The 15,620-nt window shown below is 37.1% G+C and overlaps 1 protein-coding gene across 1 annotated transcript in view; it reads right to left on the bottom strand.

Annotated features, from left to right (window-relative positions):
- Positions 1-3,585, bottom strand: part of LOC127865198 (uncharacterized) — a 169,843-nt gene extending 166,258 nt beyond the window's left edge. The window contains exon 1 of the mRNA XM_052405192.1: positions 3,036-3,585. Within this exon, the coding sequence (XP_052261152.1) occupies positions 3,036-3,373 (338 nt within the window). The 5' untranslated portion in view covers positions 3,374-3,585. The remainder of the gene's footprint in view (positions 1-3,035) is intronic.
- Between the last annotated feature and the right edge of the window lie 12,035 nt (positions 3,586-15,620).

Raw genomic sequence — 15,620 nt, 5'->3', positions numbered from 1 at the left:
GGCTAATTATTGATTTCATCAGGCATTCACACCATGGTGGTCTTCCAGATAGTGGTCGCTTATTGCTATCGATAGTTTTATAATATTGAAATAAATGTTGAAAATGTGTTTATTTTGTATTTGTTTGAAACGGTTTACAAAACAATTGTTTTGTAAAATTAACGCTACGTCATAAATGAGTCTTTTACATTCAATGTTTAGTTCCAATATAGCGGGATATTCCGAATGTGCAATATACCAAAATCGCAACAAACAGTCCAATAAGTGAAACCCATCCTGTCTAGTGTAATTGTAATAAAAACAACGAGGTGCTATGCATGACAGTTTGACCCTACTCCAATTAAGCTAAATACAACGAGGTGCTATGCATGACAGTTTGACCCTTCTCCAATTAAGCCGCGACAATTGACAAGTAACAAACTGCGCATGGACACATGCTTAAAAAAAACATCGCAACAAACAGTAAAAGAGTTACCCATCTTGTCTTGTGTTATTGTAATAAAAACAACGTGTTGTTATTCATGACAGTTTGACACTACCCCAATACAGCGCCTGACAATTCACAATTCAGTTTAATCTGTGTATATAGGAAGAAAACAAAATACGGAAATGTGTACGGCCGCGCATTCCGTGTGTAACTGATGTAACTGTTCGGTAGATAGTGTACTGTAACCCGTACTTTCAGTCAATTGGATAGCCTCCCCTGCGTTAATGTTTGCCATTGAAATTAATATAATGAGTATTGTTGTCGTAATGTTCTAGATTTTGTACTCTTAAACAGATGAATATTATCTTCGTTGTTTGCTATTGTCTTATTTAATAAAACTGTTATTGTTATGTTTTAGATTTCATGCTTCATATCAGATGTTTTATGTCTTGAATAAAAGTATCAAGAGTTTTTGTTAGTACTATACTGACTATAGTAAAGGTGGAATGATAGATCGTTTTAGGTGTCCTGCTTTTTGGTTAAATGTCCCGACAATTTTTTATGGAATGTCCCGCTTTGGACCTAAAAAATTATGGCATGTATGTTTTTATACTAATTCTCTTGGTCAATTATCCTGTCATCCCATTTTATATGAAAATACTTCTAGTTCAATTTGTATGAACTGTCACGGCTTTCATTATTTCCGTGGTAGTTAAACATGTTATATTAATGTGACTTTTTTTGTGCTAAGCCCTTTTTGATGTTTAAAATGTTGAACCATATACCTAATGTATCCATAGGAGTGGAAGGGTTGCTGTTAAACAAATGGCCTAGGTTTTTATACCTGAGCAGAGTTACTTTTAATTTTTATTTTAAATAATTTGTGTGTTATTAATTGAATTAAATACAGGATTTGTAAAAATTAAATCTAAACAACAAAAGCTATACTGAGATGGGTACTAATGAGTATATGAATAAAAATAACTTGTCCATTTGTGCTGAAAAATGCTTCAAAATTGAGAATAAAAGTGTTGTCAGTATTATATTCGTTAATGTTTAACGTACACAGCTCCATGGAAGATAAACAAAATGTTGAGATCTACAAAAATTATTTTTTTGGAAAACTTTCCATTCGGAATTTTTAGGTGTTATTTGGGAAAACATACTTTTTTTGCAAGTATCTTCAGTTACTTTCCGAGACATTGCAGGATCTACTTCAGCGGACATACAGACTGATGGACAAAAAGAGGGACATACAGACATAAAGATAAAGATCTGTAGGGTAAACCTATAGTCCCCGTAAGTAAAACTTGTAGCGAAATAAACATGTATATATATAAGACACTGTTTAAAGTTCGAAACATCAAGGTTTTAAGTTCAGTTGAGCTAATTGCAATTTAAATTTCAATTCATGTTGTTTTTGTAATATCCTGAAGAATTGTTTATATAATTGCCCTTAGATAGCAAAATATTGTAAAATCCATTCATAGGCACAAAATTGTTCTTATTGACTGGTTCAACAAAGGGATCCAGACATAAGCCCCCCAGGACAAAACCCCCCCAATGAAAAAATGAACATTTGGACAATTGCCCCCCAGAAGAAATGACAGGTAGGATATAAGCCCCCCAGTGCTGATTTTGCATCTGGACATATGCCCCCCAGTGCTTATTTTAGAAGTGGACCTTTTCCCCCCAGTGCCTAATTTTAAACGACATTACTCGATTGAGCAGATAATCATGTCCAATTATCACCACCTTTTAATCCTTTTGATTTATTAAATACAGAAGCCTTTAATTTTCATTAACAAGTATATGATCAAAGCCACATGTAACACCTTTAACAAGCTGATAATCCTTTTGATTGATTAATTAAAAAACAATTCAAATTCTTTAAGATGTTTGTTTTACCTAAGATTAGGCAATTAAAGTGAGTTTCTGGACCTTTTTTATTTCGAATTATAATGATCCAAGTTTCTATGATATTATATATTTATGAGATATGAAATAATACTGAATCCAAATACAGAGATATACTAGTCTAAATTGGAAACAACATATGATATTAGCACTGGGGGGCAAATGTCCACTCCTAAAATAAGCACTGGGGGGCAAATATCCAAATGCAAAATAAGCACTGGGGGGCTTATATCCTACCTGTTATTACTACTGGGGGGCAATTGTCCAAATGTTCATTTTTTCATTGGGGGGGTTTTGTCCTGGGGGGCTTATGTCCTACAATCGGTTGACAATGATAACACAAATAAAGGAATTTGTTTGCTTTGGTAAATCATACATTTTCATTGATGAGCAATCAGAAAATTAATATTTTCCAATTGGCCCATGAGCCACAAGTAGACATTTTTTATTCTTTTTTCTTATTCTTATGATCACGAGTCATCCAATTGTAAAGTGTTTAACGGGATCATAATGACAACAAATGAACGTAAAGCACATCATTGCACAGAAAAATGTTAAGGTTATTAATACTTCTTGCTTTTTTTCACTGTTTAAAATGATGAGTTTCAACATTTCATTTAAAAATAGTTTCCTATTGTTGTAATCATATTATAATGATAACTAAACAACTGAAGAGTGACAATATTATTACCTGTGTTGATCAGATACACACTGAGGGCAGCACAGCTGTTTGTGCAGTTTGCAGAATTGGTCAATTTTATGTTCCTTATGAACATCACAAGTTTGTAGAAAATCCACCACCTTTTTTGAAACTGGCCATTTATCTATATCAACCCTTCCAATAGAATTATGTTTTGCGAACAATTTACCATGCAGATGAATACAGTTTCCACAATAAAATCGTTCACACTGTTTACAATAGAAGTCAGCACTGGTCTCAACAGTATTCTGGTCTTCACAGGCATTACAAATATAGTCCTTCACTTCATTAGAACCGGGCTCAACTGAAGACTGAGAACTTGTTGCCATTTTGTAGATTAACTAGTTTTAACAAAGTCACTTTCTGACACTATAATTACAAACAAATCTGCATCAGTATAAAAACATATGATACATACATATATATTATATACTATTTATATTTGATCAACAATTACCACTTATAACATGACTCAGAAAATATTATTTGAACTTGTCCAACGTATAATTCTAAAATCTCTTTGCTGCACAGTTTTGTGGGACTAGTAACCAGCCTCACTACGTCATGATGTAAACTGTCACGTGAGAACATGTACAGTGTCAGTTTACTTTAAACCTACTGGAATGAAATTGTAAGAAGTGCATTCAATAAAATGCTAATTTAAACTGACTTAAAGCACAGAATACATATAGTACAAATGACTGCCCAGGTTAACAAGAATGTTACATTTCATTTAAAACTAATTCCAGATGGGCTATGTTATGACGTTTGAACTTAAATTGTGGCTTTGGCATGGGCCTTATAAAGAATACCTTTTAAACAATACAATATAGTCACTACTTATAAAGAATGTAAAATTATGCCTATGCTAGCCAAACTTATTTAAAGGGACCCTTTCACGTTTCGTTTAATTTACTAAATTAAAAAAAAATGTTTCAGTTTCACAAATTTTCGTTGTAGTTATGATATGTGTGAGGAAACAGTAATACTGAACATTTACTGTGCTCTAAAATATCCATGAAATGCATCTTTGACGATTTAAAAACGTGAACATTATAAAGCGTTGCAACGCAAAACAATTGAATAATTTGTGGAGTTCTGCTGCTGTCGTTATATTTTGTGAAACTGCAAGGACTGCTCATATAAAGTTTGGAATAAATCAATCTTTATATATAGTATGAGCACGGACGGCAGAGTGGTCTAAGCGATATACGTTTACTCCAGGGGTCAGTGATTCGAGCCGATTTGAGAAGTACTTTTTTCTTTCGATAATATTTTTTACTAGAGCTTTTTAGATCAAATGTTTACATTTATCAATATAAAGCATTTAATGACAAATATCAATGCCGTACATGCACAAATCTTTGAAAAGGTCCCTCTTAAGGACAAAGTTTTATGGATTGGTTTCTTATATTTTACATATGATCTTGAACAGTGAACTTAACCTTGGACCTAGGGGCCTGGTTCTTGCACTTTATACTCTTTCAAACCATGTTTGTAACTTCTACCAAATAATTAGAAAATCTATCTTATTGCAGTGGACAAAGTGTTTTCTTTATGTCTCCTTCAGAGTTCATATGATAACAAGAAATATGTTTGTCAGAAACACTATGTACCCTTCTGCGCCGCTTTGAAGCTATATATTTGGCATTTGACCTTGAAGGATGACCTTGATCTTTCACCACTCACAATGTGCAGCTCTATAAGATACACATGCATGCCAAATTTCAAGTTGCTATCTTCAATATTGCAAAAAGTTATGGCAAATGTTAAAGTTTGACGCAAACACACAAACAAACACACAAACAAACCAACAGACAGGGTAAAAGCAATAAGTCACCCACTTTAATGGTGGGGGACATACAAAGTTTGTACAAATAACACCAACAAACCTCTTTTGATATTAGTTGAAAGTATAGCAAGTAGGATTACACTTGTTTTATTTAAACCATGAAGATAAATTAAAACAAGGGCTGTTTGTAAAACATGCATGCCCCCCATATGGGCTGTCAGTTGTAGTGGCAGCCATTGTGTGAATACCTTTTTTGTCACTGTGACCTTGACCTTTGACCTAATGTAAGTTATCATCCGGAAACCATTGTACTATTTCGAGTCACTGTGACCTTGACCTTTGACCTAGTGACCTGAAAATCAATAGGGGTCATCTGCCAGTATTATCAAGGGGGAGTGAGAGGGGGGTATAATGTGAGAAGTGGTAATTTATAAGATGTTTAAAAAAAAAAAATTAGGGGGGTGTGGGGGGTAGGGGGGTGGGGGGGTGAGAGGGGGTTATAATGTGGGGTGTGGTTATTTATAAGAGGTTTAAAAAAACACTGGGGTTGGGGGTGGGGGGGGGTAGGGAGGAGTGAGAGAGGGGTATAATGTGGGGTGTTGTAATTTATTAGATGTTTAAAAAAAAATTGGGGGGGGGCTGGGGGGGGGTGGGGGGGGGTAGGGGGGGTGAGAGGGGGGTATAATGTGGGGTGTGGTAATTTATAAGATTTTAAAAAACAAGGGCTGTTTGTAAAACATGCATGCCCCCCATATGGGCTCTCCATTGTAGTGACAGCCATTGTGTGAGTATGCTTTTGTCACTGTGACCTTGACCTTTGACCTAGTGACCTGAAAATTAATAGGGGTCATCTGCGAGTCATGATCAATCTACCTATCAAGTTTCATGATCCTAGGAATAAGCGTTCTTTAGTTATCATCCGGAAACCATTTTACTATTACTGGTCACCGTGAACTTGACCTTTGACCTAGTGACCTCAAAATCGATAGGGGTCATCTGCGAGTCATGATCAATGTACCTATGAAGTTTCATGATCCTAGGCATAAGCGTTCTTGAGTTATCATCCGGAAACCATTTTATTATTTCGGGTCACCATGACCTTGACCTTGGACCTAGTGACCTCAAAATCAATAGGGGTCATCTGCGAGTCATGATCAATGTATTTATGAAGTTTCATGATCTAGCCATTAGCGTTCTTGAGTTATCATCCGGAAACCATTTTACTATTTCAGGTCACCGTGACCTTGACCTTTGATATAGTGACCTGAAAATCAATAGGGGTCAACTGCGAGTCATGATCAATCTACCTATCAAGTTTCATGATCCTAGGCATAAGCGTTCTTGAGTTATCATCCGAAAACCATTTTACTATTTCGGGTCACCATGACCTTGACCTTTGACCTAGTGACCTGACAATCAATAGAGGTCATCTGCCAGCCATTGTCAATCTACCTACAAAGTTTCATGATCCTAGGCATAAGTGTTCTTGAGTTATCATCCGGAAACCATTTTACTATTTCGGGTCACTGTGACCTTGACCTTTGACCTAGTGACCTGACAATCAATAGGGGTCATCTGCGAGTCATGATCAATCTTCCTATCAAGTTTCATGATCCTAAGCCTAAGCGTTCTTGAGTTATCATCCGGAAACCATTTTACTATTTCGGGTCACTGTGACCTTGACCTTTGACCTAGTGACCTGAAAATCGATAGGGGTCATCTGCGAATCATGATCAATGTACCTATGAAGTTTCATGATCCTAGGCCCAAGCGTTCTTGAGTTATCATACGGAAACCACCTGGTGGACGGACCGACCGACAGACTGACGGACCGACAGACCAACATATGCAAAGCAATATACCCCCTCTTCTTCCAAGGGGGGCATAAAAATTGGTGGGGGGGGGGTTCGGGGTGAGAGGGGGTAATAATGTGGGGTGGGGTAATTTATTAGATGTTTATAAAAAATGGGGGTGGTGGCGGGGTGGGGGGGGGTAGGGGGGAGTGAGAGGGAGGTATAATGTGGGGTGTGGTAATTAATTTGATGTTTAAAAAAAAAATTGGGGGGGGGTGGGGGGTGGGGGGAGTAGGGGGGGGGTGGGGGGGTAGGGGGGGGTGAAAGGGGGTATAATGTGGGGTGTGGTAATTTATAAGATGTTTAAAAAAAAAAAATTGGAGGGGAAGGGAGGGGTGTGGAGTGAGAGGGGTTAATAATGTGGGTGGGGTAATTTATTAGATGTTAAAAAAAAAAATTAGGGGGGGTGGGGGGGGGTAGGGGGATGGGGGGGGTAGGGGGGGGGGTAGGTGGGGGGGTAGGGGGAGTGAGAGGGGATATAATGTGGGGTGTGGTAATTTATTAGATGTTAAAAAAAATTGAGGGGGGGTGGGTGGGGGGATAGGGGGGTGTGGGGGGAGTGAGAGGGGGGTATAATGTGGGTGTGGAAATTTATTAGATGTTTAAAAAAAAAAATGAGGGAAGGGTGGGGGGTGAGGGTGTAGGGGGGGGGGGTGAGAGGGGATATAATGTGCGGTTGTGGTAAATTATAAGATGTTTAAAAAATAGGGGGGAGTTGGGGTGGGGGGGTAGGGGGGTGGGTGGTGGTGGTAATAATGTGGGGTGGGGTAATTTATTACATGTTTAAAAAAAATGTTGAGGGGGGTGGGGGGGTAGGGGAGGGTGGGGGTAGGGGGTGAGAGGGGGATATAATGTGGGGTGTGGTTAATTTATAAGATGTTTAAATAAAACAACAAAACATTGGGGGGTGGGGGAGTAGGGGGGGTAGGGGATGAGAGGGGGTATTAATGTGGGGTGGGGGTAATTTATTAGATGTTTAAAAAAAATGGCGGGGGGTAGGGGGGGTTGGGGGGGGTAGGGGGGGGGGGATAGGGGGAGTGAGAGGGGGGTATAATGTGGGGTGTGGTAATTTATTAGATGTTTAAAAAATGGGGTTGGGGGGGGAGTAGGGGGGAGTGACGAGAGGGGTATAATGTGGGGTGGGGTTATTTATTAGATGTTTAAAAAAATGGGGGTGTGGGGGGTGGGGGGGGTTAGGGGGGGTGGGGTGTAGGTGGGTGGGGGTGGTAGGGGGGTGAGAGGGGGTTTTAATGTGGGGTGGGGTAATTTATTACATGATGCTTAAAAAAAATTGGGGGGGGTGATATCCTCTATTCATTAAACATGAAATTTTAACTTATAGCATTTGTTTCCCCTGTATATAAGAAAGATATAATAGTGTATTACCTCCCCTGTCCTGCTTATATTTATATTAATCAAAAAAATTAAACATTAACACAATATTTAATATACAACATAAACAAAAAATTATATTTTGATAATATTTTTACTGATCCACTTTATTTTACTCAAAGGATGATGTTTCATTGGACTGATAATTATAAATTTAGGATTACAGACCAGTTGCTTCAGTTATATTGTTCAGAGTTCGCCTGTTGGCCGCGTATGCATTCTTGAGTTATCATCCAAAAACCATTTTACTATTTCGGGTCACCGTGACCTTTACCTTTGACCTAGTGACCTCAAAATCAATAGGGGTCATCTGCGAGTCATGATCAATGTACCTATGAAGTTTCATGATCCTAGGCCCAAGCGTTTTTAAGTTATCATCTGACAACCACCTGGTGGACGGACCGACAGACCGACAGACAGACCAACATGAGCAAAGCAATATACCCCCTCTTCTTCGAAGGGGGGCATAATTATATGATGTCATCAACACATGCATATGCTGTCAGACTATTGGATTATTATACGGCAACAAACACAATATTCTGATTAAAAATTTGCTTTACAAAAAAAATAAGTATTTATATCACATAAACATTATAAAAATACACAATAAGATAATTAATCAATAGATCTATACAAATAAATATCAGAGAAAGATTGAACTCATTAATTAATAAGTCATACAGACGGCTATGTTGATTAACATCGATGTTAATGCGTTGTTACCCTGGGAGCTCACTTTGGTTGTAAACCAGATTTTGACCCAAACTAAGGTATACACACTGCCGTGCGTTTGATATGTTAAAATATTATATACACAGTGCTGTGCATTTCATATTTTAGGTTACTATATGCACACTGCCCTGCGTTTGATATGTTAGGTTATTATATACACACTGCCGTGCGTTTGATATGTTAGGTAACTATATATACACACTACCGTGCGTTTGATATGTAAGGTTACTATAAAAACTGCCGTGTGTTTGATATGTTAGGTTACTATATAAACACTGCCATGCGTTTGATATGTAAGGTTACTTTATACACACTACCGTGCGTTTGATATGTTAGGTTACTATATAAACACTGCCATGCGTTTGATATGTTAGGTTACTTTAAAAACTGCCGTGTGTTTGATATGTAAGGTTACTATAAAAACTGCCGTGTGTTTGATATGTTAGGTTACTATATACACACTGCCGTGTGTTTGATATGTAAGGTTACTATATACACACTGCCGTGTGTTTGATATGTTAGGTTACTATATAAACACTGCCATGCGTTTGATATGTTAGGTTACTTTATACACACTGCCGTGTGTTTGATATGTTAGGTTACTATATACACACTGCCGTGTGTTTGATATGTTAGGTTACTATATACACACCGTCGTGCATTTGATATGTTAGGTTACTATATACTCACTGCCGGTGCGTTTGATATGTTAGGTTACTATATACACGCTGCCATGCGTTTTGATATGTTAGGTTACTATATACACATTGCAGTGCGTTTGATATGTTAGGTTACTATAAACTCCCTGCCGTGTGTTTGATATGTTAGGTTACTATATACATATTGCTGAACGTTTGATATGTTAGGTTACTATATAACCACTGCCGCACGTTTGATATGTTACGTTTGATATGTTAGGTTACTATAAACACACTGCGGTACGTTTGATATGTTAGGTTACTATATACACACTGCAGTGTGTTTGATATGTTAGGTTACAATACACACACTGCCGCGCGTTTGATATGTTAGGTTACTATATACACACTGCCGTGTGTTTGATATGTTAGGTTACTATATACTCATTGCCGTGCGTTTGATATGTTAGGTTACTATATACACACTGAAGCGCTTTTGATATGTTAGGTTACTATATACTCACTGCCGTGCGTTTGATATGTTAGGTTACTATATACACACTGAAGCGCTTTTGATATGTTAGGTTACTATATTCTCACTGCCGTGTGTTTGATAAGTTAGGTTACTATATACACAATGCTGTGCGTTTGATATGTTAGGTTACTATTTACTCACTGCTGTGCGTTTGATATGTTAGGTTACAATATACACACTGCATGTGTTTGATATGTTAGGTTACTATATACACACTGCCGTGCGTTTGATATGTTAGGTTACTATATACACACTGCCGTGCGTTTGATATGTTAGGTTACTATATACACACAGCAGTGTGTTTGATATGTAAGGTTACTATATACACACTGCCGTGTGTTTGATATGTTAGGTTACTATATACACACTGCCGTGCGTTTGATATGTTAGGTTAATATATACTCACTGCATTGCCTTTGATATGTTAGGTTACACTGCAGTACACATATGTTAGGTTACTATATACACACTGCCGTACGTTGATATGTTAGGTTACTATATACACACTGCCGTGTGTTTGATATGTTAGGTTACTATATACACACTGCCGTGTGTTTGATGTGTTAGGTTAATATATACTCACTGCATTGCGTTTGATATGTTAGTTTACACTGCAGTACACATATGTTAGTTTACTATATACCGTAAGTTTCCACGGATAGCGCGCACCCGTGTTATAGCGCGCAGGCTTTTTTTAAATGCAAAAATGGAGAAAAAAATATTTAAAGACAATAAAACCACCTAATCGGACTGAAAATGGCCGCCATTTTACTATTGCACAATCCAATAATCAGGGGCATTGGAAAGCTTAATTAAGCATTCAAAATAGGAAGCGTCATTATGATTAGGAGCATGGGTTGCATAGCACTATACTTTTTTTTACAATTTTGTAATTTTCTAGCAAAAGATTAACAGTCCACGTGCATTTTGTGAAACGTGAAGAGAAATAAGAATAGTGTACATTGTGTGTTTTTTCCTCGGGGAAAGCATGGGCATTACCGGTAAATTTGAATGTGGCATGGGAGACGGGGATAGAGTTGTTGAGGTACACCACTGTTCAACATTCAATATTTATACACACCAAATGCATTTGCATATCTTCACGTTTCTCAAGTGTCAATTAGTGTCTCAAATGTCAATTAGCGTCTTAACAAGTCGTGGCACATATTACTCAATAACATCTGCCAATTACGAAGTGAAAAATGAACCCCTTTCACACATACCGTACATGCAGAAAAGACCTCGTTCGCACCTACCCTGCCTGCTCTCCGGAATGTCGACAACAATCCCCATCGGAATTCATCAATTAAGAAGTGTAAACACAAACAAAGAAATGTCCGCAAGTTTATTCAAACATATTTATTTTTTACCAAACTTCTTCTACCGCATTCATATATACCAGTTGTTTCGACAATGGCCCCTCAGTCTGTACGATTATAGGGTGGTAGTTTTCTGGAAAAAAACATTGGCGGCTATTTTGATTATTTACGATTACACAACATATTTTTTACCAATCTAGCAGCCAGGATGGCGTTGTATCAATGTTATAGCGCGCACCAGCTTTTTAATTTGAATTTTGGAGGTAAAACACTGCGCGCTATACGTGGAAACCTACGGTACACACTGCCGTATGTTTGATTTGTTAGGTTACTATATACACACTACCATGCGTTTAATATGCTTTTGTTTTGATATGTAGTTATAGCGATAATAGAAGTGGTTTGAAGTGATACCCACTCTTATCTTCATACAGTTCAAACGATCTGGTCGTTAACGCATGCAAAAAATGAAAGCAACCGTTGTAACAGCTATGTACAGAACTATTCACAAAAGGAATCAACAAAATGTACCTCTCCAAATAGGGCTCTATAATGCCCCTCCATCCAAAGATAAGTTTATGAGGTCAACATGAAGTTACAGTTCTTTGAGACAAGAAACAAAGTAGTCTATAATGTGATAAAGCTGAAACACTTTTTTGTTCTGCACAGCAAGAAATAAACTCTGTGTCTTATTAAACCCCCCGTATGTGGCTGGCTATTAATTATTTTATTCTGGGGGGAGCCCTTACAATGATGTTTGATAGTGACTGGGTTTGTTAACATAACAATGTTGGTTCGTGTTCTGAAAATTCTGGAAAGATATGTAGTTTAGTCTTATTCTTAATTTATTTAACTTCATTTTTATCAGGAAACATAAACATATTAAATTTTAACCCTTGCATTTGTAAAGGGAGATGTATTAAATGTTTTTGCTATTTATTTCAATACTACGCTTTAGTGACCTTCATATGCAGAGAAGCATATTGCTTTTAATAATTTGAACACTCATTGACCTCTCATAAAAAAAACTTGACTTTTATTGATGGACATTGTTGTTTGGTTTTACACTCTGTATTAATCTTATTTCTGTCATTTTTAAATCCATCCATGCTTCAATAACAAGGTTATGATCCAGACAATACCCTGACTTCAACCTTTCAAAGGGCATTTCTTTATGTGCAAGTCGCTCTGTCTAACAACACTGGAAAATCATGCAATCTAATTTGAGAATATACATGTATTACGGCTGCATAAGCTGTTGCTGCAAACAAAGTGATATGTGTAGATTAAATTGCATTTGACCTATGACCTTGAACTTTGGTCTTGGACATAGGGACATAGGGACCTGTTATTTGCAAGTCACACAGATATTTTTAGATACATTCATGCTTGATTAAAAAATAACGAACACTTATCCAACAGTCCACGCGCCCATTATAATATTCTAGCCAGAGCTGTAGAAGGGAATATCCGCCAGCCCAGTGCATGCATGCTGCTAAATTACACTTTCATTTTGCTTAATGACAATTGTAGTTTACTTCATGACAAAACCATGTTGATATACTAGTATACAATGGCAATACCCGCGATTACATGCATGTTGCTAAATGACAATTGCCATTTTGCTTTGTTTTATTGTTTTAAAAAAACTGCGTCTTCCTTGCGTGTTTATGATTTTTTTTATCAGTTAGTGTTAAATTACTTGCATACTTTGTTTTAATGTTTTACTCTATGTATGCAAATCATGTATTTCGTGCCGAGTAAATGACAAATGAATCATTTCTGTTAAAAAGTCCATGTGCCTATCTTCTTGTTGCTGAACTATCGTCATTTTAATACTAAGTTATGCGTGAAAATGCATATTTATTGTAAGTTTTACTAAGCGAAATGACTAAGCACAAGGCAGCAGCTATCATGAAGTAAGCCGAATGCCAACTGCACTAAGACGAACACATTAATAATACTGAATTCATATAAGAGACGAGGAAGTTTTCTATTAGATTTCAGTAAAAATGTTAATTTTATGCACGGTATTGTTACATAATTATATCTATTCTAAAAGGTCAAGTATTATTGTTTATTATGTAAATTGCATACTATTTTATTCTCCATTTCGAGCCCTAGGCTTTCATTTGGCTTTCGAGCAATGCCGGTTTGAAGTAAATTGGCGTGATCTCTGATTATAAACTTGTTTTCATTTACGTTCCAAACGTCGTGTTGAGCGAGTATTATCCGGATGCAGTGTTTTCCGGGGCAACACGAATTACCTAAATCTACCCAAATCTACCCAAATCTACCCAAATCTACATAAATCTTTGTAAAAATTATTATTTGCATCATATTTGTGTGATGGGAACTATTGTTTTGTTTTATACTTCATCTTTACTCGACACCATATGTAATTTTTCTCACAAAAATTACTTTAATAAATATAGGTTACACACCACTAACATAATGATATTCCCAAATTTACACAAAACAGGTGAAGTCTACACTGTGTATTAGCAACCTGCTGTGGTGATCCCAATCTTATCAGCTCAATACACAGGCACCTCAGGCTACTGCCTTAAAAACCGTTGAATACAATAATATGAACTGATTAACCTTTTAATTCGTTTTATTTACCATATATTATTTTAATATGCGTTCTATGCTAAATAATACAGGTAAAATTATTAGATACATTTAAAAAAAATAATAAGCACGTTGTCACATATAAATAAGATACATTAAAGACACTTACAGAAATGAAAACGTAGCCGAAATGGGTATCCTGGAGGTAGCGAAAGTCAGCCAGTAGCGGCTAGGTTGCGGCTGAATAGCCAAAACCTATAGACGGTACTGGCTACCAGAGCTGCAAGCGGCTACTGTAGCCAAAAGGTAGCCAGAAACAGAAACGGTGAACTATTTCCATTAAAGTCTCTATAACGTTCAAAATCAACAAAAATTTCGTGAAGATTGTGTTAAAATAAAGTTAACACCTTAATAATCAGTGTTCCTTATAGCAATAGCCAAATTTCAACGCTATGTGTGGTATGATTACATAGATGTTTGTAGATACAAAATGCTCGTTTTTATTTATTTGTGGCCACAATTAATTCCGCGAATATATCTATTCATACGACACACTAACACCATTTTAGTGTCCATGTGTCATATGAAGAGATATGCAAAACAATAATAAAACGAGCATTTTGTATCTACAAACATCTATTTTACAGACCACATCTGACATTGAAATTTCGGCAATTGCCATAAGGAACACAGATTTTTAATTGGTAAAGTTTATTGTACGAACAATGTACACAAATTTTCGTTGATTTTGAATAGCAACGTTACTTTAATTTGACAAATTTCAGCCGCTAGCGGTAACTGTAGCCAGAAAAGTAGCCGAAAACTAAACTTTGGTACATTAACCTGTATTAAATGAACAAACTGTCAGCCACTAGCGGAAACTGTAGACGGAAGAAAGAACGAAAAAACAAACAGACGAACAGAAGAAGGGACGAACGAACAGAGGACGAAAGAAGAGACAAACGAACAAAGGCATTATGAACTCCACGGCACAATACAGTCAAGAAACTCGGTCAGCGGAAACGTCCTACTGCAGAACGAACAAACCAAAGCAAGTTTAAAATAGTGTTCAAGACGAACAAATTGACGGACGGACGAACGAATTGACTGACGGACGAACTGACGGACTAAATAAGGGACGAACTGGCGCACGATCAAACGAAGGAACGAGACCGAAGGTACAGATGGACATATGCATATGCTGATGCACAGACATATGGGACGACACCTTACGCACATTAATTAAACCCCGTTTTCCAAAAGCGCATATGCCAAGAGTATTATTCAAGATTAGCCGACTCAGGCAACACAGGTTAATCGGGACGCCCTAACTGGATGTTCACTTCTTTTAAAGGAACAGTGCTATAAAAGCGGAAAATGTGCGCCGGACTAGCTTGTGCAGTCCTAGAGTATCAAACCAGACGAGCCGGCGCATTCCGCACAGGCTTATAGGGGCCGAATCATTACAGGACTTTGCTTAGAAAATACTTACTTTAAAGGAAAAATACCATAAAGGCGGCGGAAAGTGTTTGTGCCGGATTATCCAATGCGCACTTAGAGCATAGTCTTGATGACACTTTAAGAACGTGAATCCAGAATAAGGCTCACTTTAACGTTGTGAGAAAGGGGGCCGTGTCGATAGATTTTCCTATAAAAAGAATTAGATACTATCAAATAACGAGTTTCGTTTTTTTTCGGTTTCAAAAATCTTTCCTGGAAAACCGTAAATATTTTAATG

This window comes from Dreissena polymorpha, chromosome 1, assembly GCF_020536995.1.
Source record: "Dreissena polymorpha isolate Duluth1 chromosome 1, UMN_Dpol_1.0, whole genome shotgun sequence".
Lineage (NCBI taxonomy): Eukaryota > Metazoa > Mollusca > Bivalvia > Myida > Dreissenidae > Dreissena > Dreissena polymorpha.
This window is presented reverse-complemented; position numbering and strand designations above follow the sequence as displayed.